The 24,175-nt window shown below is 34.0% G+C and overlaps 1 protein-coding gene across 1 annotated transcript in view; it reads right to left on the reverse strand.

Annotated features, from left to right (window-relative positions):
• Nucleotides 1-24,175, reverse strand: part of LOC150092279 (mitochondrial-processing peptidase subunit alpha) — a 98,760-nt gene that overhangs the window by 52,466 nt on the left and 22,119 nt on the right. The window contains exons 3-5 of the mRNA XM_090414945.1: nt 22,718-22,797; nt 15,226-15,308; nt 11,654-11,756 (exon numbers count right to left, since the gene is read on the reverse strand). Of these exons, the coding sequence (XP_090271071.1) occupies nt 11,654-11,756; nt 15,226-15,308; nt 22,718-22,797 (266 nt within the window). The remainder of the gene's footprint in view (nt 1-11,653; nt 11,757-15,225; nt 15,309-22,717; nt 22,798-24,175) is intronic.

The following is a 24,175-nucleotide window of genomic DNA, read 5'->3' on the forward strand; positions in this document are numbered from 1 at the left end:
AGCTATGACATATGCTATAGAAACTGTGGCCCTGAGGAAAAATAACATCAGCAGGATGGAAGTAGCAGAGATGAGAATGCTTAGGTGGATGTGCGGTGTGACCAGAAAGGATCGTGTGAGAAATGACTATGTCAGGGGAACAGTGAAAGTTACGAACTTAGGAGCGAAAATACAGGAGGCAAGGTTGAGATGGTTTGGTCATGTGATGAGGAGGGAGGACGAATATGTGGGAAGAAGGGTCATGCAGATGGATGTGCAAGGAAGGAGGAAGCGTGGGTGACCGAAAGAAGAGATGGAGGGAGCTGGTAGAAGAGGACTTGAAGATGAAGAACTTGGATGTGGTGACAGCCCAAGACAGGAAGGTGTGGAGGAGACTCATTACAAACAGTGACCCCACTTAAGTGGGAGAAGCTGCAGCAGAAGAAGAAGAATCTAAACAGCCATATAATTGACCCAATTGTTTATTAAGTGCATTTCTAATCAAGATTGTAAGGATTGCAGAATTTCCACTGACAGATTTTTGAATTGACATATTTCAATAATCATAAAATGAAAAACATCTCTAAGCACTTATTGCATTTATTTCTAATAAGTTTTCTCTTTCTTTCTCTCATTTATTAGGTTCAGAAGTTTTTCCATGAGGATGATGTGAATATAGTTTAGCTAGCATATAATATTAACAAAATAATATGCATTTGTTTCAAAACAGTAACTTAATATTGTTATTAGATGCCAGTCATGAAGTTGTATAAATCTCTACTTTTATTAAGAGATTCTGCTTTTAAAGACATTATTTCTCAATTTATCTTTAAATTTTAATCCAATTTGACTTTCACATTTCCATTATGAATGGCTTGTTGTTATACGCACAGAAGTACCAGGTGATCCAAAAGTAACAGAAAAAGTAAAAATTCAATAATTCGAAAAGTATAGAGAGTAGCATGTTGCAGTTTTTACAGAAATGCACAGAAAGACATGGATTTTTTTTAATAACGAAAAATTTTATTAACAGAATAGTTAATTTTCCACCGACAGGTGGCGCTTCAGTTGTTCAGTAGTTTGTAGTGGCGCAGCACAGTTTGCAACACAGCTAGGATTACAAATGTTCAATGTGACGACCATCAGACGTGGCATGATACTCTGCACAGCATCGAAGAGGCTTTCAGCTGTAATTCCTCTCACGTGATGGCGAATAGCTTCTTCCAACATGGTCAATGATGTTGGCCGATCTTTGTACACCTGTGACTTCAAGTAGCCCCATAACCAAAAGTCACAAGGTGTAAGGTCTGGAGACCTTGGTGGCCATTCGTGCGGGAAAGAGCGACTGAGGACACAGTCATCGCCAAATGTTGATCGCAGCAGGTACCGGACAGGACCCGTGATGTGTGGAGGTGCTCCATCCTGAATAAATGTTACACTATGGAGCACTTGTCTCTCTTGCAAGGAGGGAATGATTATGTCTCTTAAAAGTGCTGCATAACACTCGCCTATGACATAAACAGCTTGAAATGTACCGCTGTGGACTTCCTCAAAGAAAACGGGTCCTATAATGAATGACACAGTGATCTCGCACCACGCTGTCACCTTTAGCTGCATGTCTCCACAATCGCTTATGAGTTCTCTCTCTCGCCTAGATGCGGCAGTTGTGTGCATTTACACTTCCATTAAGCAAAAAGTGCGCCTCGTCAGTCCACAGGACGTTTGACAGCTGGTCCGCATTGTTTTGCATCTGTTGAAAATCCCAATTTGCAAATTCATGACGTCTCTTGAAATCGGTTGGTTTCAGTTCCTGTACGTGTTAGATTTTGTAAGGATATCTCTTGAGGATGATCCTGAGTGATTGCCACACAGTCCCATACGAAATGCTAGTTCGTCTTGAAATTTCACGCGCACTGCATTCCCCATGTGCAGAAGCTGCCGATTGTGTGTCGGTCTCATGCACAACTGCAATAGTTTTTTTGGGTCTCCCATTTCTTGCACGTGCTTCTAAACTGCCAGTGTCATATCCTCAAACCTTTTCATCATAGCTATCAGTGAGGAAAAAAAAAATCGGCCCCTTCCCACTTCTAATACCCCATCGAACGATAGGTGCACAAAGCCTCACTTGCAAATTCGGAGTTCTGATAATACACTTAACTAAAAGTGCTTTATCTCGTAACGATAACATGCCTCAACTTGGCAGAATTGTTTAACTTCGGTAATAAATGCTAAATGATGAAAGTTTAACTTCAGTATTCACTACATCTGAAATTTACGTACCTCACGGTTTAAATAGCGACAGGCAGCAGTTCCAGGACCACTACAGTGCCACCTGTTGGTGACAAATGTAACTATTCTGGCAATAAATTTTTTCATTATTAAAAAAATCCCATGTCTTTCTGCACATTTCTGTGAAAACGACATCGTGCTACTGTCTATACTTTTCAAATTATTGAATTTTTACTTTTTCTGTTACTTTTGGATCACCCGGTATATAGCCTATACTTAAACTGTAAGTCAGCAATCAGAAGTGATGAATGTACATGAAGTGGGTTTGATGTACAATAAAGTACAAGCCAAGGGTGCATGTTATCACTGCCGTTATTCACCATCTATACAGGTCATTTATGAAGAAAAGTGGCATTAAACCTGATAGCAAAATTGAAAATACTCAACTCAGCTCTTTACCTTAAGCAAACTGAAGCTATACTCTCAATAAATAAATCTACAATACCTCTTCCAAGGCTAACTAAACTGAATAACTTCTGTAAATCTTATATTCTGCTTCCTTGACACTGCTGTGGTTCTATATCTGTCCATATAGTAAATGAAATGGAAGAAAACTTAGCATTTCAAATAAGGAAGATGAGCAGGAAAGGTGGAATGAATATAGTACTTAAAATATGAATAGTGCACAGGAATCAGAGTTATGGTCAAAAGAATGACTTTTCAAAAAATCAGATATTTTTCTCAGAAGAGCCTTTCTCAATCCATAATGGATGAAAAAAATTCTCAAAATCTGCTCAAAACTAGTAATAATCATAACATGTGTTTACATATTCCTGGAAATGCATGCAAAATGGTTATGAAAACAACCCAACAGCTAAATTAACGTTCAAATTAAGCAAGAATTCAGATCATGCATACACAAATATAGTTCATCTATGCTTGAAGTCAATTTCAAGAGAAGTTTCCTATTATGGAAAGCAACAAAATCATTTCAGTGTTTACATTCTATTACAGGGATACTGAAAATCCATTTTCACCAATGTATGTGCTGACGAAAAAGGCCTGCAATACCCAGTTTTATGAATTGTAGAAATTCTATGGGCTTTTTCCAGAGATAAGTGAACAATATCTTTAATTTACAGCATCTTCTATAAATAGGTTATCTTCTGTAATTTTCAGCAGAAGTGAAATTCTTTTCAAATTTAAGGCAAACTGCAATTTGCTATGAAAATTAATCAGCAAACAAAACTAAAAATTATGAAAATATGCAGAAATAGAGAAAATGTCAATTACATGCTCCATAGAGAAATTATAGAACAAGTACAACATTTCAGCTATTTAGGCCAGATTTTTATCATCATCAAATTCCTGCCATGTACCCTCAAGGGGTGTACAGGATAAGATAGTACTACATGAAAAACTTACATCATTACTAACTTCCTACCTACTATTTTCTGCCAAATCAATCTGTTACCTGTCAAAACTACAACATTGTCAGATCTTATATTTATATATCTATCTTCTATTCTAAGGCACTTTTTACCATATCAATCCACCTATATCTTGGTCTTCCTCTGGGTCGTTTTCCTGCCAACCTGGCAGAGAACACTTGTTTGGCTAATCTTTCCTCGCCCATTCTGTTTAAGTGACCATACCACCTGAGATTAGCTCTGCTAACGCATTCCTGGATGCTAACAATTCACCAGAATATTTTCTAATGGGCATTTTTTATTTTTTTTTTTTATTTATGTTAATACATTTTATTGTGGAAATGTCTGACAACCCTCAATATTTTTGCAAGTTCCACTAAATTTTCTGGCTATCTTCTCATATACCGAATGGCATTAAACTCCAATTATTTTTTTAAACAAAATGCAAACAATTAAAAACCACACCCATAATATTTATAACATTAAACAAGGTTTTTTCCTCTTTTTTTGAAATAAACAATAATTTTTGAAATAATTAACACACCTCAATAGGAAAACATCATTGTTGCGTCCAGTGTCAAAAATATGCAAAACACTCACTGCATTGTAGCAATATATAATAATCTCTAAAAGTTCTAAAATCAGTTATAATTAACATATAATACTCTTCAAAATATGCTCATCTCTAAACAATCCTACGCAAAACAAGAATGCAGTCAAATCTACAGAAAAGTAAAAGTTGATAAAATGACAAACTGTACATGTTTGATGCTCTAAGTATTACACAACATTATGAAATCATAATGTTGTGTGGTAAATTGCATATTACTGAATAAGCAGTTAACCATTCATTATTTTTTAATAAACATATATAAGCCAAATGAATTTTGAAAATTTCTTATGTTATCATATGAACATATTATTTTGTTCATTTCTTGTAGCAAAATTTTCTTCTGTCAATCCAGAAAAGAACACTTATTTTAAGTGTAATGGTTAAGGGTAAGATAAAGGGCAAGGTTAGACAGCAGTTAATAAAGAAGGAAAAACAGTCAGAATGCTATTAATTCTATTGGCATATAGTAGGAATTTGTTAAAGGACAGGTTATTTTACCATCTTTTTAACATCAAAGCAGTGTTATGATTTCATTTTTAACTTCAGTTCATGATCCATTTTTATTTCATATATAACAAAAGTATGGTGTTTGAAATGTTAGGAATGGGAAGATGTGTATAGACTGAATAATAATAGTGGCATAAATGTTTTGAGGAAATTTGAATATTTCCTAAGACAGGATAAAGAAAAAAAAAGATATAGCATTAATCTGTCAATTGCAGCTTCAAATATAACACATTGATCAGCATAGAATGAGAACTGGTTTTCATATCAATGAGTAACAGAAGGCTGTGATAATGTAAAAAAAACTAAGAAAACTGTAGATAGAGCTTAATACAGCTTACATTTACATTGATAAAACATGTTAAGGCAATTCAGTGGCATATGACTATTAAGCAAAACAATGACAATTAATGAAGATAACGAAGTTTTAACTGCATTTTATTTTCCCACCTTGGATTACAATATGTAAATCTGTGCTTCAATATTCCCAAAGAAAGAGTGCAAATAAGTCACCAAAATTATATATAAAAAAGTCAACATGACAGGGAATTTACTGCATACAGTAACAGTCAAAGATGACAATAATTATCAAATTTACATAGAAGAGTAATAAGGTTAAAAGTGGTTTTCTTACTCATGAGTGGGAAATTAGAATCCTTCTGTACTGCAAGTGGCAGAAGCTATAGGGGTGAACTTGTTGGAGGAAAGGGTTTGATAGACAACTGGGATGGATTTTGTACCTCACAGGAAATGTTATAGAAGTAATGCAACAATGTTAATAAGCCTGTTGATCAGCAAGGGTGTAATCTACATAAAATGATCAATGTCATTCAATAAGATAATATTTCAAAATGGAATTCATTTCAAAATGTGATAATTCTGTAGTAGACTAAAGTTCTGTATTTAGATTGTTTGCCACGTGCGGTGATTGGGGTTGAAGAATAATCCCAATGTAGCCCATGCATGTCATAAGAGGCGACTAAAATGGGTACCTAGTGCCTGGAGGTATAGATGGGCCACCCTGCCTCCAGGGGACATGAATTTGGAGGGCTGATCCTACAGGTTGGGATTGGGTGTGGAGCTAACAACCCCACCCAGTGAAAATTTGCATGTTGAGAAGTCCAAAGAAGATAGTATGGCTGATTTTACAGAAACGATCTGGCAAACGATGCAAGGATTTGAGACTCAGAAGCTGGAATGTTGTTTCTTTCTTTATACCAAAGGCCCTGCAGTTGTTGATGCAATAACTTGACAAGTATAGGATTGACGTAATTGCGATTCAATAAGTTAGATGGACAGGGTTCTTTAGAAAGAAGAAATTATATACTATTTTATAGTTGTCATACAAAAAAGCATGTTGAAGGAACTGGATATATTGTGAATAAAAAAATTAAACATCTTGTAATGGATTTTAAAGCCCAGTCACCCAGACTATGTAAAATTAAAATTTAGAGGAAAGTTCTTTAATTATAGTATTATTTGTGCACATGCACAAACTGAAGAGAAGGATGATGATGAAAAAGAAATATTTTATGAAGACTTGGACAGACTTTTTGGTAGCTGCCTAGCTAGTGATATTAAGATAGTCAGAGACTTGAATGCTAAAGTGGGAAAAGAGGCTGAATTTCAACCAGTTGTTGACAAATATAGCCTACACAAAGTTACCAACAATAATGGAGCAAGGCTTGTAGATTATGCTACTTCACACGCTATGGTAATTGGCAGTACCTTTCTTTTTCAGCATAAGAACATTCATAAAGCAACTTGGAGGTCACCGGATGGAAACGCTCAAAATCAAATTGATCACATTTTAATTGATGCAACTGACCTGTTAGATATAAGAACTTGTAGAGGGGTGAACATTTACTCTGATCATTACTTACATTTCTTGCAAAACCCCATAATTGTAGTCAAATTATGTGGAAAGATTTCTCATGCCAAAAAAGAACGCCAAGAAATTTGACTGTGAAAAATTGAAAGATGATATATACAAAAATGAGTATAAGATCTTACTTGAAAAATCACTGTCTGAAACTAGATGTTAGTTCTTTGAAAGAATCTTGGTCTGCTGAAAACAAATATACTTAAAGTTGCAAGTTCTGTCTTAGGTAAATTGAAAAAAAAAAAAACCTGGAATAAAGATTGATTTGATGAAGGATGTGCCATGGCCACAAATAAAAAGATGCTTCAAAGAAACACCAGAACTGCATCTGATGAACATTTTACAGCTAGAAAAGAAGCTCCACCGGCTAAAAAAACAGTTATACAAGAAGAAATTTTTTTTAAAGATATTGAACATCTTAGAGGGGATTAACAAATGCAGAGCATTCTATCAAAAAATCAATTCCAGTTAAAGAGACTTTAAACCTAGATTAATTCTCTGTAGAGGTAAAGGTGGTGAAATTATTAGTGATAAATAACCTATACTTAGTAGATGGACAGAATATTTTAATGACCTATTGAATGAAGAAGCTTAAAATCTAACTCTTGTTAGATTTTAATATACCTAACATAGATAAAGAACCTAATGAACAGGCACAATCTGTAGATGAAGTAAAGGTTGCCATCAAAAAACTCAAAACCAACAAAGCACCTGAACTTGATGGTATAACTTTGCTAAAAAAACTATGGGTCTGAATTACTTAAAAAGTTACATGAATTAAAAATTAAAATTTGGTAAACAGAAAAACTTCTATTAGATTGGAACATAAGCATTATTTGTCCAATACTAAAGAAAGGAAATCCCATGCTTTGTTCTAACTGTAGAGGTATTAGCCTCTTCTGCACATCATATAAAATGTTTTCAAATATATACTTTTTGAAAGGTTATTGCCATATGTTGATCAACAAAATGAGGATTATCAATGTGGCTCTCGTAAGTGAAAATCTACAGTTGATTATTTAGTTTAAAACAGATACTTGAAAAGACTACTGAATATGGTATTGATACTCGTTTATTTGTAGACTTCAGAGACGCCTTCGACAGCATTAATAAGAATAAGCTTCTTGAAGCAATGCAGTTGCATAAAAAATGAAGTTCATCAAGGAGATTCCTTATCATGTTTACTATTTAATATCTCCCTAGAAAAAGTCATAAGAGACCCAGGAATTAATACAGAAGGAAACATCTTCTATAAATCTGTACAAATCTTTGCCTATGCAGACGACATTGATTTAGTTGCAAGGACAATCAATGATCTTAAGGAAGCCTTTCTTGCCCTTGAGGCTGCTACAAAAAATTTGCATCTGAAAATAAATCAAGATAAAACTTAACATATGCATGGCACCAGAAACAAATACCACAACAATCTGCCCTTTATTGAAATAGGATCATATACATTTGAAAGTGTCCATAGCTTTATCTACTTGGGATATGAATTGAACTGCCAAAATAAAATTCCACCAGAAGTACAAAAAAGAATTATCGTTGCTAATAAAAGTTTCTGTATCTTAGGAAAATAATGGAATCACGGTTTATATCCAGAAATAATAATTTCCTGCTCTATAAAACTGATTCGCCCTGTGTTGACATATGGTTCAAAAACCTGGACATTGACAAAGAACAAGGAAAAGCAAATTGCTGTCTTTGAAAGAAAAATACTCAGGAGCATCCTTGGTGGTATTAAGGAATATGATCAGTGGAGAAGACACTTCAACTCTGAACTCATAGATATTTTAAATAACCAGACAATCAAATTTCTTAAAATTAATAGTTTTAACTGGACTGCACATCTCATAAGGATGAATGATAACAATCTTGTAAAAAAAATTATTTCTTGCAAAACCCCAAGGAAGGTGAAAACAAGTAAGACCAAGATTACGATGAGAAGCTGTCACTGAAAAGGATTTTCAAGCCATAAATGAGAAAAACTGGCATGCCAAAGCCAGAAATAAAAGATAGCTGGTGAAATCTTCAGAGGAAGATTTCGCCAGAAGGCTTTGGCCCATCTGGGACTGTTGAGCCAATGATGATGATGATGATTTAGATTTTTTGGATTTACAGAATACCATTTATTATAACCTTTCATTATAACAAATACCATTATAAAAAAATCACTCACTGACTATAACAAACTACAGAAAAGTCCCAAGTTTACAATGCAATCTTGAAAGGAAATTCACTATAGCAACTACTCACTATAACAAACCATTCCTGCAATCCACCAGTTTTTTATACAGTGCTATATAAGTGAGTAAATTGTATATCTAAATGCTGGTCTGGTTGGTCGAGTAGGTACAAATTTCACATTAGCACATGGATGTTTTGTGAATGTCTTAAATGATAGACTAATTTCACCATCTAGTATGAGACCATTACTGGATTCATGAAATGGTTAAAGATAAAAAAGCAAGCTTGCTTGTTCTCTAAATGCCAATCCAACCACGAAAGGATGTAAGCATACAGCTGTTCATGGCTGGATTAGCATTAAATTTTTTTTCTAGTTTTCTTATAAGCACTTTATAAACCATGGATCAGTTTCATTTGATCAGTGTTTTTGCAGAATAATGTAGGCAATCTATCATGAATCGGCAGTGACTGAAGTAAACAGATATTGTGAAAAAAGCTAATTAAATCATAAGTGGTGTTCAACTTTGTGATTTACATAAATAGTTTACATATGAGAAGCATTAGTATACTAAAGCAAAGCATAGAAATTTCAAACAATGATGAAGAGGAAAACAACTGCAGTTCAGAAAACAGACTTTCTTGGTTTTCTGAACTGCAGTAAATACAATAATACAATAAAATAATACAAAACTACAATAAACTTTCTCTATGCCAAAAAATTATAACAACTCACTCATTGTAACAAAAGGCGAAAGGTACACTGTTCTTTACAAGGAAATTTACCATAACACACTATTTGTATCGCTGAGTTTTCTATAGCGAGAATCAACTATAAATTAAAAGTATTCAAAATCAGTTATCAAAATGCACTAATATCAGTGTTACAATATTATTATCATCTTAGACCTCCATGGAGTCATGACTCATCCAGGTTATTCGTCACCCAAACCAGCTGTCATACTACTTTCCCTTAGGCTCATTCACACTAGATGTACCCACCACTTCACAGTCAAACTGTTCGATTCACTCACTCTGTGAGAGAAAAAACTAGCTTTTACCCAATTTTCTAACCACACACAAACTTAACTTTCATGGATGCCCTGTGTTTTCTCTCTCTGTCTCTGCACTTTCCATAATAAGAACAAATTCTATCAGATAATATTCTATAACACCCATTCAGAATTTTAGAGACCTCTATCTATCATATCATCCATATACTCTCAATGTGTCCTCATAATCTACATTCCATAATCCCAATATAATCTGTGTAACTCTTCCCTGCACTCTTTCCACAGCTTCTTTATACCCTCTGTCCAGGCCTTGTAAAAGAGGCCAAACGATGCTTACATGTCAAAGTCCATTTCAACATTGCAATTATTCTCTGAGTTGTATTTGCAATTTTTGCTAATTGACCTTTGAACTTCAAATTCCTATCCACCATAACACCAAAATCTCAAGCTTTATCAGTCTCTTAAAGCACAAACCCCACTAATATAATATGCCACTGGAAATCTCATTGTGCCAAAGTGCATAACTTTACACTTACTAACATCAAACACATAGTTATTATCATCTGCCCAACTTTCCAGCCTATTCAAATTATTCTGTAAGTGCTGGAGACATCAGCAGCATCCCTGATTGTTCTGCCTATCTTTGCATCATCATCATCAGCAAAACAACTGAACATCTTTGTTAATCCTTCCTGATGTCATTAATGTATAAGATTGAACAACAATGGTGCAAGGACTGATCCCTGGGATACACTACTGGTGATCTTAAATCTGGCAGATTCACACCCACCATATACCACTTTTTTGAAACCTATAACTTATATATTTAGTTTAATCCTTTATCCAAGTGTAAGCAAACAAAGTTTGCGCCTGAAGTATCTTCAGGACTGGGACAACTCGTGGAAAAGGTGGACTAAGTTCTCATCACTTTCCTTAGTATCCCATAATGCAAAGCACATCTCCTTGCAGACATGTATAATGCTATGCAACTTTGGCAACTGGCATATGGAAATATGAGTATCACCTCTGGGTCTGGCTCCCACTGAAGAGACCTCAATAAAGGTCAAACCAGTCTGGGTAGTGACCCTTCCTATAATGCATAGCATTATACATTTCCACAAGGAGATGTGCTTTGCATTATGGGATAATAAGGAAAGTGATGAGAACTTGTCCACCTTTGCCACAAGTTGCCCCAGTCCTGGAGGCACTTCAGACGCAAACTTTGTTTGCTTACACTTGGATCAAGGATTAAACTAAATATATAATTTATAGTCTAACCAAGTGGGAAAAACTTCCCACATTTTTTGAAACTGGTTGTCAACCATCCACTTATCCAAGTCAAGAGTTTATATTCCAAACCCATATTCTCTAGTTTATGCAACAGCCTTTCATTGATATCCTATCAAATGCCTTAACAAAATCAAACAGTATCATTCCCTTTATCCAACTCAGAATTAACACTTATTAAATATAAGAAAATTGCTAAAACATGACCTTCCTTTAATAAATCCATGCTGTTGCTTGCAAATATAGCTTGTCTGTCGACCCATTTCTGTATGTGAGTTCTTATCAACTTCTCAAAAATCTCCATCACCACTCTAGAGATAATGATAGGTCAGTAGTTACACACTGATTTTTTGGTTCCTATTTTTGGAAATAGGAACCAAGCAAAAGCAGCCATTTGCAATTATAAAAATCCAGTAATCTCAAATTATGTCTTGATTATGTTCCAATTTAAAAGAGTTTTCCCATACGTTAAATAAAAATAATATATAAAAAGGTATTTACATAAATGTTTGACATATAAGAAATATATTACCTCATCAGTAGAAATTTTCGGTCTTAATACTGCTTCAGATAAGAGATTAACAACAGGTTCCAGACCTCTGGAATCAGCAGAAGCTGCATAAATAATGGTATCCCTTAAGAAAATAAAAAATAAAAATAAACTACCTTATAAAAAAAATCTTAAAAATTCTTTGAAAAATTAGTACACTAAAATAGTGCAGATGGGAATAACTGGATTTATTACCAATATTCTGTCATAATCTCTACAGCATCATTAGGATATAAATAATGAATCTAATACTGAAGACAGAAAAACAAGTTAAGAGGTCTGCACGGTTAGCTGAGTGGCTATGTGCTTCACAACCATAACATGCCTGGGAAAGTATCCTGGGTTCGATGCAAGGAGCTTAGAATCTTTTTCAGACATAGTCAAGTTAGCCAGTTTTGAGCATGGACTGCAGGGTTTTTCATCCCATAAACAGGCAAACTGGCCTTGAGAACTCAATGCTTCTACAGACATAGGATACACTGGGAGGCATAGGGCTAACCACCTTATACTTGTTTCTGGTTGCAGTTAAATGAATAGAAAACTGCAAGGTAAAAAAGGGAAAAAGGAAGAAGAAGAACAAGTTAAGATCCAAAAGTCTAGTATATATTTACATATTAGGACTGTATTCATAATTTGTTTTGTTGTCATTCTTTAACAGAATGTGTCAAGCTTAACTATGCACCTTGATGACTAGAATAAAATAATGGCAAATTTATTTTCAAATACTGCAACATAATCTACAAGGAGGCACAAACCCCAATATCTGACATAACACTAAATTACAACCCACATTATACTCACTGTATGACAGCATTAGAATTTGTTTTTTGGTATTATCACAGATGCTTTCATCTATGATATACCATGCCTTATTACTACACACAGCCCAGAATAGTTAAGATATACAGGTAACCCTCGTAAAACGCAGATGTTAGGTCCCACAGAAATGTCGCGTTATATGAATGAATCACATTATGCGAGACTCAGATCACATAGAAAACGTAGGGTTATGTTCCGAAATCGTTTTTTTTTAAATTATATAAACAATGACATATCCAACAAAAAATATTTTTATTTAATTCAGGTAATTCATGTAAGTTAAGAAAACATATAAACTATGACTCAAAATACAAGATATAACATAACATAAAGTTTATAAGTTTTTTATAAGTATAAACTTATAAAAATACAAATTGTATGTAAACTTCATTGTCCATAATGCAGAAATGTTTTAGACAAAATAAAATAAAGTGCATATTTTAATCGTTATCACTGTCTTCAAAACTCACATTTTATAGATGTTCTTTATTTATGAGTGGCCGGATGTCATCATCACTTGAAATCTCTTGGACATCATTTGTATAATTCTCATTGCATACTTCGGCTAGTTTAGTTATCAAGAAATCAGTAATAAGGCTTTGCTTACCACTATGCTGCATTTTTTTTTATTAAGTTCATAATATGAAGCTAAATAAATATCCAATTGTCTCGTGAATTTTCCGGAGCACTCCTTTGAGGGATCATTATCCATAAAATAACTTCCTAACTTTCTTACTAAGTCCAATACTTCTGCTGATTTTTTTAAACTGAATTCTTTAATGGATTTATCACAATCAGAATCTTTGGCAGAACTTTCCCACCATTTGGTTCGACATCATCTGTTAATTGTACCAATTCCTCCTCATTTAAATCTATTTCCCCATCAATTAATTCACTAATTTCTTTTTCAACCATATCACAAAAGCCCTCTAAGTGGCCATTACTATAAAAAATAAAATTTTTGCATAAAAAAGCATTACATATTGTATGTAACTCAACAGAAAATAAAGTGCTTGGCTTAAGATTAACACACTTATGATTTTTAATGTGCTTTCCTGACAGAAAATGAAGACAACTTTCAACAATAAACACTTTATACGGTAAACAATTGACGTATGTGTGCTAAAGGGTATTTCCCCTAACATAAATTCGCTACTTATAACTATATGTGCGATACGGGCAGACACATATTTAACAAAGATAAAATTGATTTTTAAGTCATGTGGTGAAAAAATATATGAAAAGATAACGGGTTACTACAATTTGTAGACCGTGTTTTTATCAAACCGCGTTATATAAGTACCACACTGAACAAGGGTTACTACAAAATCTGTAGACCACGTTATATCGAAATCCTGCTGTATAAGTACTGCGTTATACCTGTACACAGAATGACATCAAACAGGAAAAATCATTTCCCACTAATTAATCTGTAAAGCAGAATGAAAGTGGATGTGTGATGAGGGATACAGCCACTACAAACTTGCAGATGACATTACTATATATGTTGCTGAAATACAACAAAGTGCAGGAACACTATCCCAAATGACAACACGTCACTTCAGCTCTGGAATACTTGAACAGTATTCCAGAGCTGAAGGTCCACAAGACATCCTTTACTTAAGGTTATCACTGAAATCAAATGCTGTGCTGTCAATAGCAAGTCAGTCACAGGTCCTACTGCATTATGCATAGGTGGAAATCAACAGCTTCTTTATGCATGGTTTCCACCATCCAAACAGAAGAAGCATGATCATGGTATGAGATTTTTTTTTTTTTTTCCCAACCATGGAAGGTTGTAAACCTATAGCAGCACATTAGTACTGTGGGTAGGCTTAGGACTTTATTTTTGGCACAATCCAGAAATTCTGCTAAGCGGCTTGAAAAGTTCTGTTTAGTCTCTAGACCAAACAGAACTTTTCAAACCACTTAACCCCCCCCCCTCCCCAAATCCAATAAATGGGATGATGATCTCAATGGGTGGTGAAAATTATCTCCCACCTAAAGACAATCACAAATATCCATGCCCACCATTAAAAGATGAACCCACAGCCTGTTAGTCGAAGAGTAGACACATTAACTACTCAGCCAGCCAGGGCAGCAAAAGGTATATTTATGAGGTATGGTCATTCAAAATAAAGATCCATCCAGCACGGTGACTAGTACATGACTAGTAAGGTCTACACTAGCAGCTGGCAATAATTGATTCTGCACCTTATTTTAGATAATGAACTATGTCACCAGGTCAACACTGCGAATGCTTCAAGGTGATCATACCCTTTTTATAGCTGATGTGGGTTGAGATCTGTTAATGAACTGATCTCAATCAAAATGAACATCTGCAGGATATTCTGGAACATGCTAATGACATCACATCATAGCTACAGATATGCATGCACTGATATCATCTCATCATTTGGTGAAATCAATGCTATGGAACAAGACATTATTCATGGAAAAAAAAAACAGCTCAACATGATAAAGATGCTAGTCATAATTCGATGTTCTGTTAGGGTATTTCTATTATGAATGTGCAAGAAAGTATTAACCACTAAACTAATATAAGCTTGTTGTTAAAAAGAGACACATTCAAACACACAGAAGCTTAATTTCCCTAAAATTTATGTTGATGACATACACACCTTATATTACATCCTGTGAATAACTGTACAGTTCACAACTTTGTTCACTTCTAGGCAAATCTATTTACCTAAAAATATCTTTTAGCTACAAACCTTGAACCTTGACAGTCACATATACCACTATGCCGTTCAAGTTCTTGAAGTATAGCATCCTTATCTGCAAACTGAGATGTAGACTAAACAAAGAAAAGAAAATTAAAAGTATATCATTAATTAAAAGTCTGAAATATTTAACAGTATAAAACAAACATTAATATATTAATACGACTTAACTTTTTTAAACATGTTACAGTTAACTTTCACTATAGAAAACACCATTATAACGAACTTCTAATACCCAGAGCTTTTTTTCAGCCGGAACGGTCCGGAAAAGTTTACAGGAACGTGTTATGGACCGTTCTGGCTGAAAAAAGCATATACATATTGGCTTTTTTTCAGCCAGAATGGTCCCGAAAAGTTTACCAGAATGCGTTCCGGATGAAAAAAAAGCTCTGCTTATACCAAACTACTAAAAAGTCCCCAGTAAAGTCACATAGACATGATGCTATTCTAAGGAAAATTCACTATAACAATCTACTATAATAAATGACTCCTATAATCATTATAAGTTTCATATAGTGAGAGTTGACTAAACTATAAAAGTAAACTTTTCTTCATGAGTTTATCGTCAAATTCATACTTAAAAATTTCTTCCTCATAAAGCAGACAACAAAGAGATGATACAAACAACTATGTTTGTAAGTTGTTTGTAAGATAAAATTTCACTGTAAGATTCAAGTTTTTAATTATCTCTGTTAGACAAAAAAATTTACATTCAACACAATCTAGTGTAATACAACAAGTTTCAGTCATGACTAACTTGTTAATTACTGATGATTAACATGTAGGAGCTGCCTTTATGTTGCACTATGATCGGTACCAAGTTTTGTGTGTATGTGTTACAGAGAATCGCCATCCTAATGATTATTACAACATATCATAACTAGTTCTCCCCACCCCAAACCAAGTTATTTATTAATGCCTTCCTTTAAAATGTCAAATTTCTTATGTTATCACTTTTATTCCCTTAACATATTAAGCTCTATGGCCCATTATGAGGCAAACCTTTCCGCCCCTATATGAAATTGGTCAATGGCTCTTATAAATGTTCTTCATGTCCTAGAGAGGATTAAAATCCAAATATTTTCCATTTATAGGACATCACTCTTATGGACTTTGCTATTGAGGCAGATATATACCCTCAGGGGAAGTACAGGATCTTATGATAGTACTACATGAAAAGTTACACCATTACTAACTTCCTAACAACAATTTTCCTCCGATTTGTCTGTTATCTGTCAACATTCCACCAATATTATCAGATCTTATATTTCTAGCTTCAAAGACACTTTTTACTGTATCAATCCACCTACATCTTGGTCTTCCTCTGGGTCTTTTTTCTGCCATCCTGGCAAAAAACATTTTAGCTAATCTTTCCTCTCTCTCATTCTATTTAAGTGATCATACCACCTGAGATTAGTTCTGCTAACAATGTCAAGTTCATTCCTAATATCCTCGTTTTTAATACGAAACTGCAATTAATGCCATCTGTTCAGTCCACTGAATAAATTTATATGAGAGAGAGATTAGTCAAAACACTAAACTAGCTATATACAAGACAGTGTTCAAACCAATTTTATCTTATGGATCTGAGAGCTGGGTTAGAAATAAAATTCTTCATCAAAGACTGGAGACCAGAGATATAAGAGTTATTTCTAACCCAGCTCTAAGCTAAAATTGGTTTGATATTGGTTCCATATAAATTTATTCAGTTGACTTCCAATCATACCAGCTTTGCTAATTCTGCTGTCCATTTCCAAATTGAATTTACCATCTTCACTAAAAATTGTGCCTAAATAGCTGATGAATTTAATGAGAAACATCCATGCTATTTATATATATGTACCCCTCCCAATTGAAAAAACAATTAGGGGGAAATTCTCTTTCTACATCATTCAACAGGCTGAGGATTCAAATTTCACTGTGGACATTGATCATTGTGAATATCTTTAGATGATATATGAATTTCACTGCCTGGTGTGAAACGACAGCATGCTTATCGGAAGCTTAAAGAAGCCTGAAAAAGTTCAATGTCTTGCCCCTAGAGTTTCCCAGCTATCTAATCCTTATTTTTGAAATAAATGGGCATGTGTGTTTATACTTAATATGTTACTGAACTGTGAATAAATTTGCATGCTTTTATGATCTAAGAATTAAAAAAATTACATAATTTTTATAATTTGAACTGTTTGCTCCATTAGTCTGAACTAGTAAAATTTTTATTCCATATGAAGCTGATGAGTCTAATACTGTTAAAAACCCAAACCTTACTCTTCACTATACAGGGATTTTGGCTCTCTGATATCTATAATGGTTTGACACAATCTAGAAATAATACCTCTTCTAATGTGAGAATCAGAATGAAAAGAAATTAAATGAAAACATAAAGTGAAAAAAACTTGGTTAATTAATATTTAATCAATCTTAGCACAAGGGAAAAAAAAAGCAAGTAGCATTGTGGGGCCATAGAATAATTCATTATAATGAGTAATTTGCTAGAGTGCATTTCTTTGTCAACAGCAGTGCATGTGTGTGTCTACAAGGATTTAGTTATAATTTCTCAATAGTTTATTACAGTAAACGAGTTTGATTGAGCGGGAGATGGTAAATCCCGTTTTATTTCATACCCGGGTATGAAACTCGGGTCGAAATCTATCGACATCCATAGAGTTTCAATGCCGAAAAAAACTATCGGCAGAACCAAGTGTAAATGATCACTTGGGTAGTACAACACAGTAGAGGTATGTAAGTTTCGGTTCACTTAAAACCTTGATATTCCAGGTCTACCTACTCACTGATGAGACCTCAAAAAAAGGTTGAAACCGGTCTGGGTAGTGACCTCTTCTCATAATGTAAAACAGTATTTATACATCTCTTAGGAGCTGGATTTTACATTATGAGAGAATACTAAAGTCAGTGACGGAGCTTGCTCCACCTTTGCATGGAGTTGCCCTGGTGTTGTACTACCCAAGTGATCATTTACACTTGGTTCTGCCGATAGTTTTTTCGGCATTGAAACTCTATGGATGTCGATGGATTTCGACCCGAGTTTCGTACCCGGCTATAAAATAAAACGGGATTTACCATCTCCTGCTCAATCAACAAATTCGCCGGTAAAATAGCCTTTCGGCTGATTATCTTTGTAGTAAATGAGTTTGTTATAATAGTGTTTGCTATAATGATAGCTGATTGCATTGGAGAAAATTATAACTGCTAGCTAAACAAACTATTAAATCAGCCCAGCAGATCATTCATCTGCTGGGCTGATTCATGATTGCGCAGGAAGTACCATAATCAGATATCTCCATTAACTGTTCAATATTTATTATATAGTAATATATCAAACTGATAACTGATGCCATTTTTTAGAATAACAAAATGTGCCACAAGAAAATAAAAATGTGGCCATACTGTAATATTCTACAATGTAGATGGGTAGGATGAGAAAGAGGTTAGGCCATTGCAAGCAAAGTCTACAGACCCAAAATTATAGTTTTGTCTGTGAATTAATGATAACTTATCTAGTAATGTTAGCCAGGATGAATATGCTAAATTATGATAAAACATAATACACATCAGTACCAAGCCTCATGACTGATCGGGTAAGGCATCCAATTTTTCACATAGAGACTATGTTTAATGGGACTATGGTATGGATATTTGCAAAAATTTTTTAACTGTTGATCGTCTTCACTCAGTATAACAACCATATCACCATGCTTATGAAAGACCAATGTCTTCAAAGCCTTTTTGTACTATTAGGTGTTAGGAAGTAAAAAGATGCAATATGTGCATTTGTAAATTTATTATATACTGTACAAGTATAGATATTTAGTAAGGCAACTGTTTTAAGGGAACATGTTTAATATGGCTTACACATGTAGTAACTACATTCAAAACACGAATCATAAGCGTTAGTTACATTGCATGTGTTTACTAGCTCGTGTCTTGGTCGCAGCTGAGTTGAGAGGATTATACTATTAGAGTTCAAAGGAACAACTGTAAAAGTTTGCGCAGATAAAAAAAATTACAAACAATTAATAGTAATCACTTCCCCAAAACTTAGAGATTGGCATAAAGTCAGTTTGGTTAAGGTTGAGATAGTCAAATTTGAACCTGCTGGAATAAGAATGTGTCTCATTCCAAAGAAGCCTAGTTTAAAAGCCTGAGAAACAAAGCCAGACTTGTTAGATTCCAAAAATGCAATATAGTCTTGATGTTCTTGGATTCTAATCAAAGCAGAACAGCCAGGTCTGTCCAAAGCAACAAAGATGACAAGAGCAGGGTATTTGATAGACACCTAGTAAGGAGGGAGTTGATAGTGTGTCCTTTGTATATGGTAAGTAAGAAGAAAGCTTGGAAAGTGTCTTCTCTGCACCCTCCCTGGTAGCTTGCTGGAGGCAAAGTTTTTCAGAGAACCAATGGTATTGAGGTAGTTTCCAGCATTGAAAGTATAATAATAATTTTTAAATACTGAAAGTGAAAAAAATCTGGATATTTAAGTTTAATATTGATTTTAATAAAAATAATTTTCCAATCCATTCAATAATTAAAATATATATGAACTATTAAAAACTGGCAAATCTTATGATTTATAAAAAATTTCAAATGACCACTTATTAGTGTTGGAAAACATTTTGTGGATCATCACATAAAAAGGAATTCAAATATCGCATGGCACATGAACTGTCGACTGTACTAGGATATTACTTTGAAGAAAGTAAAAACTACGTACTCTTATAATTTTTTTTAATAAAAAAAAACCTCAAGCATTCATGTCCACAGTGGGATTCAAGTCTGTGATTATTGGCTGGAAAGCGGGTGTACTATCCACTCGGCCAACCATAATAAATGCTCTAATTTAAAGTTGATAATTTATGCTCTTCTGCAATTTCTTCATAGTCTTTTCTCGAGTATCTTGTATAAATCCTCTATGGAACACTCAGTAGAAGTATTCCTCTTAGAGGTGGCATGGTTCTTTCCTCTCAGAAACTCGTGTCGTTCATCCTGTAGGAGATACTGACCAGAGCATGCATGGGACTGACAGGTTTAACTGCCCTATTATAACATTAATTAAGTTTCTATAAAGCCTTGGTTGGCTGTGACAAGCCACTTAGCCTACCACATTAAGGAAGATTGAATAAACTGCTACACTATGAATTAAAAAATGCCTTTTACATAGACTGTAAAAACAAGAGCATCTGCTGGTCAACCATCCACCACTTATCTTCAAACTTAATGAACCAACTTCTCCTCCTACTCTTTCATTCTAAAATAAATTTAGTTTAATCCTTTATCCAAGTGTGAGTAAATAAAGTTTGCACCTGAAAATATCTTCAGGACTGGGGTAAGGTGGTACAACACCGGCAACTCGTTGCAAAGGTAGAGCAAGCTAACATCACTCCTATCTCAGTATCTCCCATAATGCAAAACACATCTCCTTGCGGATATGTATAATGTTATGCATTAAGGGAAGGGTCACTACCCAGACGTTTTGACCTTTATTGAGGTCTCTTCAGTGGGAGCCAGGCCCAAGTGGAGATACCAGGCAGAAGCATTAGCAAGGTCATCTCCACCTATAGGAGTTGCCAAACGGTGTGCCACCTTTTTATTAAATTACTGTGGATTTAGAGAAAGATGTTGAAAGTTTATTTTTCGCTTGGTTAGACTATAATAAATTTAGTTTTATCCTTTATCCAAGTGTGAGCAAACAACGTTTGTACCTGAAAGTATCTTCAGGACTGGGGTAAGGTGGTACAACACCGGACAACTCGTTGCAAAGGTGGAGCAAGCTAACATCACTCCTATCTCAGTATCTCCCATAATGCAAAACACATCTCCTTGCGGATATGTATAATGTTATGCATTAAGGGAAGGGACGACCTTGCTAATGCTTCTGCCTGGTATCTCCACTTGGGCCTGGCTCCCACTGAAGAGACCTCAATAAAGGTCAAAACTAGTCTGGGTAGTGACCCTTCCCTTAATGCATAACATTATACATATCTGAGATACTGAGATAGGAGTGATGTTAGCTTGCTCCACCTTTGCAACGAGTTTCCCGGTGTTGTACCACCTTACCCCAGTCCTGAAGATACTTTCAGGTGCAAACTTCGTTTGCTCACACTTGGATAAAGGATTAAGCTAAATTTATTATAGTCTAACCAAGTGAAAAATAAACTTTCAACAAAAAAAAAACTCTTTCATTCTATCTACATTTGTTTCCTGAAACAGCCTCCATTCCTGCCTTCCACAAAGACTACAACTTTGAACCATTAAAAAAAAAATAAAACATGTCAACAAATTTCTTCTTACCCTTGTAACACTTGGCAGAGATGTGCTACAGATCTTGCATTTCATTTATGGGTCATATAATCAGCTGAAGAAGACATATTTAAACAGATTAAATGACTATAAGCCAAGGGATAAAAATAGAAACATTATTTTATTTAAAATAAACCAAACAACTAGTTTCATCGTCTTAGAAGACTTCATCGGGTGCATAATATGAGAGAAATACCAGCAATGTTTTAATCTTTAGATTTTTTTAAATCTTCTAAGAAGATGAAACTAGGAAGTAATTGTATGGTTTATTTTAAATAAAATAGTGTTTTTATTTTTATCTCTTGGCTTATAGTCATTTAATGTTTCAAAAATAAAATTTAAAAAAAAAATATATATATATATATGCTCTAGTTCAGGAGACTGTCAGTTCATGATTTACAAATACTAAAATATCTAATCAAGAATCTCTAAAAGAAATGTGCAAGCCTTCTTAACACTTTTGCTACATTGATTTTTAAAACAATATTGAAATTATATCTGTTACGTACCTTCAAGGATGGTACAGGACATTACAACTGCATGAAAGTTTGCATTATTACTAACTTCCTATTGACAATTTTCCTCCAAATTAGTTTGTTATCTGTAAACCCTCCAATATGGTCAGATCTTGTATTTCGAAGGCAATTATAACAGCATCAAACTTCAAAAGTTGGGAAGTTTGGTGCTGTTTAAGTGAACATACTGAAATTAGTTCTGGAGTTTAGATTTTTCTATCTTTGTAAGCAACTTCAACACATTTTCTTCTGAGTCTGCCACTAAGTTTCCAACATTTTGTTCTTCTTCAAAACATGTTTTTTCTCCAATAATATTTGTATACTTGTTCACCTCTGGAAGCTGCTTAACTGATTATTTTTAAAACTTTATTACAAACTTTTCTTTTCAATACGACATTGAATTCATCTTTCATAAAACTAAATGGTGATTACTTCCTTTCAAATATCCCGTATACTCATGCCCCAAACCAGTCTGAAGATATCGCAATCAACAATCACAGTCAATGACACTTTTATTTCTTGAAATAGTTATCTAGCAAACATATGTAAGGTATAAAATTTCATTTAGCCTATAAAATTGCAAAAATGCTGAATAATTTAGAAGATTACACCTGCCTGTTATTTTGAATCTTTTACTTAATAATACTTACCCCAAAGGCTAACTTTTCTAAAAAGTGTGAAATTCCACTTGGATAGGCTACTTCATAGCGTGATCCAGAATCAATAACCACTGAAAATGAATATAATATACTTAAAATAGATATATATTAAGCAAAAAAGAATGTTCATTAAATATATGAATAATGTTTAAATGCACTTCTAAATGTATGCAGTCATTATCATTTTTGTGATGCTGGAGAGGTAATCATTAAAGAATAAATAGTTCTGTTTATAGAAGATAATGCATAAGTTGTATGTACAGTGTACTAATGTTTTGATGATTGATTGACTTCTGAGGCAGATCAGATGATGATAAGCATCAATGTCAGGAATAGAAGCTTCTTATTATCATCTATTTCAAGGATAAATTAATTCTTAGGTGGAGTAAATTAATTTTATGAAAAAAAAAAAAAAAAAAAAAAAAAAAAAAAAAAAAAAAAAAAAACACTGAGCTCAGATGAAGACCTCCAAAACTATCAAAATGTCAACATATCAAAACCCTACAAGAAGCTGAGGAGAGTGTTAAGCACATGCTTTTTTAAATGTTCCACATAGTAGTTGGCTAAGGTAAGAGAAACAGGTAAATCCACTGCAGTTCAATTGATTTGTTTGTATGGTTTATTTTGCCAAGAAAAATACCTTACAGCAAAATAAATAATTTTATATTTCAAGGAAATAACACATTATACAATAACTCCAATGTATCAGTGAGTGAAAAGAGTGAAACAATATCAAATGTAATTGAAAGCTTTGTCAGTAACAATGTAATTCTGAAAATCTCCAATAAAAGAAAAAAAGAACTTTAGACAAATGTATTGAACATTTGTTAGTTGTACAGCCACTAGAATCCATTATATGTCTTAAAAGAATTACTTTCTGAATTTTTGGAAGCCCATATAGTCTAGGCATTCTCTTAAACTCAACTGATTTTATTTGTAACTGTGCAAGGTGCATTCTAGAGGTGCACTGGTACATACAATGATCACAAAGTAAAATGTTAAGCTTCCTGAAATAATTGTTTCATCCTGTATAACTACAGCATGTTCTTTTCAGATCTTTTTATGGCTATTTTTATGCTTAAGAGATGACAGAGCCAAAATTTAATTTCTACTTAAATTAGGCCAAGGAGATACATATTTGAATGAAAACATATGTAGCTTTAAAACAGATTCTACTTGCAAACAGTATGAGGAAATATCAAAGCCTATGTTCATATTTAATATAAAATCCATAATGGGCATTATCTTTGGAGTAATGGCAAAATCGAAACCCTTAGCACTAAAGTCTTAACCAGTCTGTCTAAATATTATCAAGTAGTTCTTAGTGTTGGGATAGGAAACGAAGGGATTATCTTTGTTCATCAATAACTGAATATGACATTCCTTGATTATTACAAAAATCTTTTGTAAAGATTCAGAGGACATTCTGCAAACCATTACTTAATCATC

This window comes from Typopeltis vanoorti, chromosome 26, assembly GCF_054136105.1.
Source record: "Typopeltis vanoorti isolate ZY-2024b chromosome 26, IOZ_Tvanoo_1.0, whole genome shotgun sequence".
Taxonomy (NCBI): Eukaryota; Metazoa; Arthropoda; class Arachnida; order Uropygi; family Thelyphonidae; genus Typopeltis; species Typopeltis vanoorti.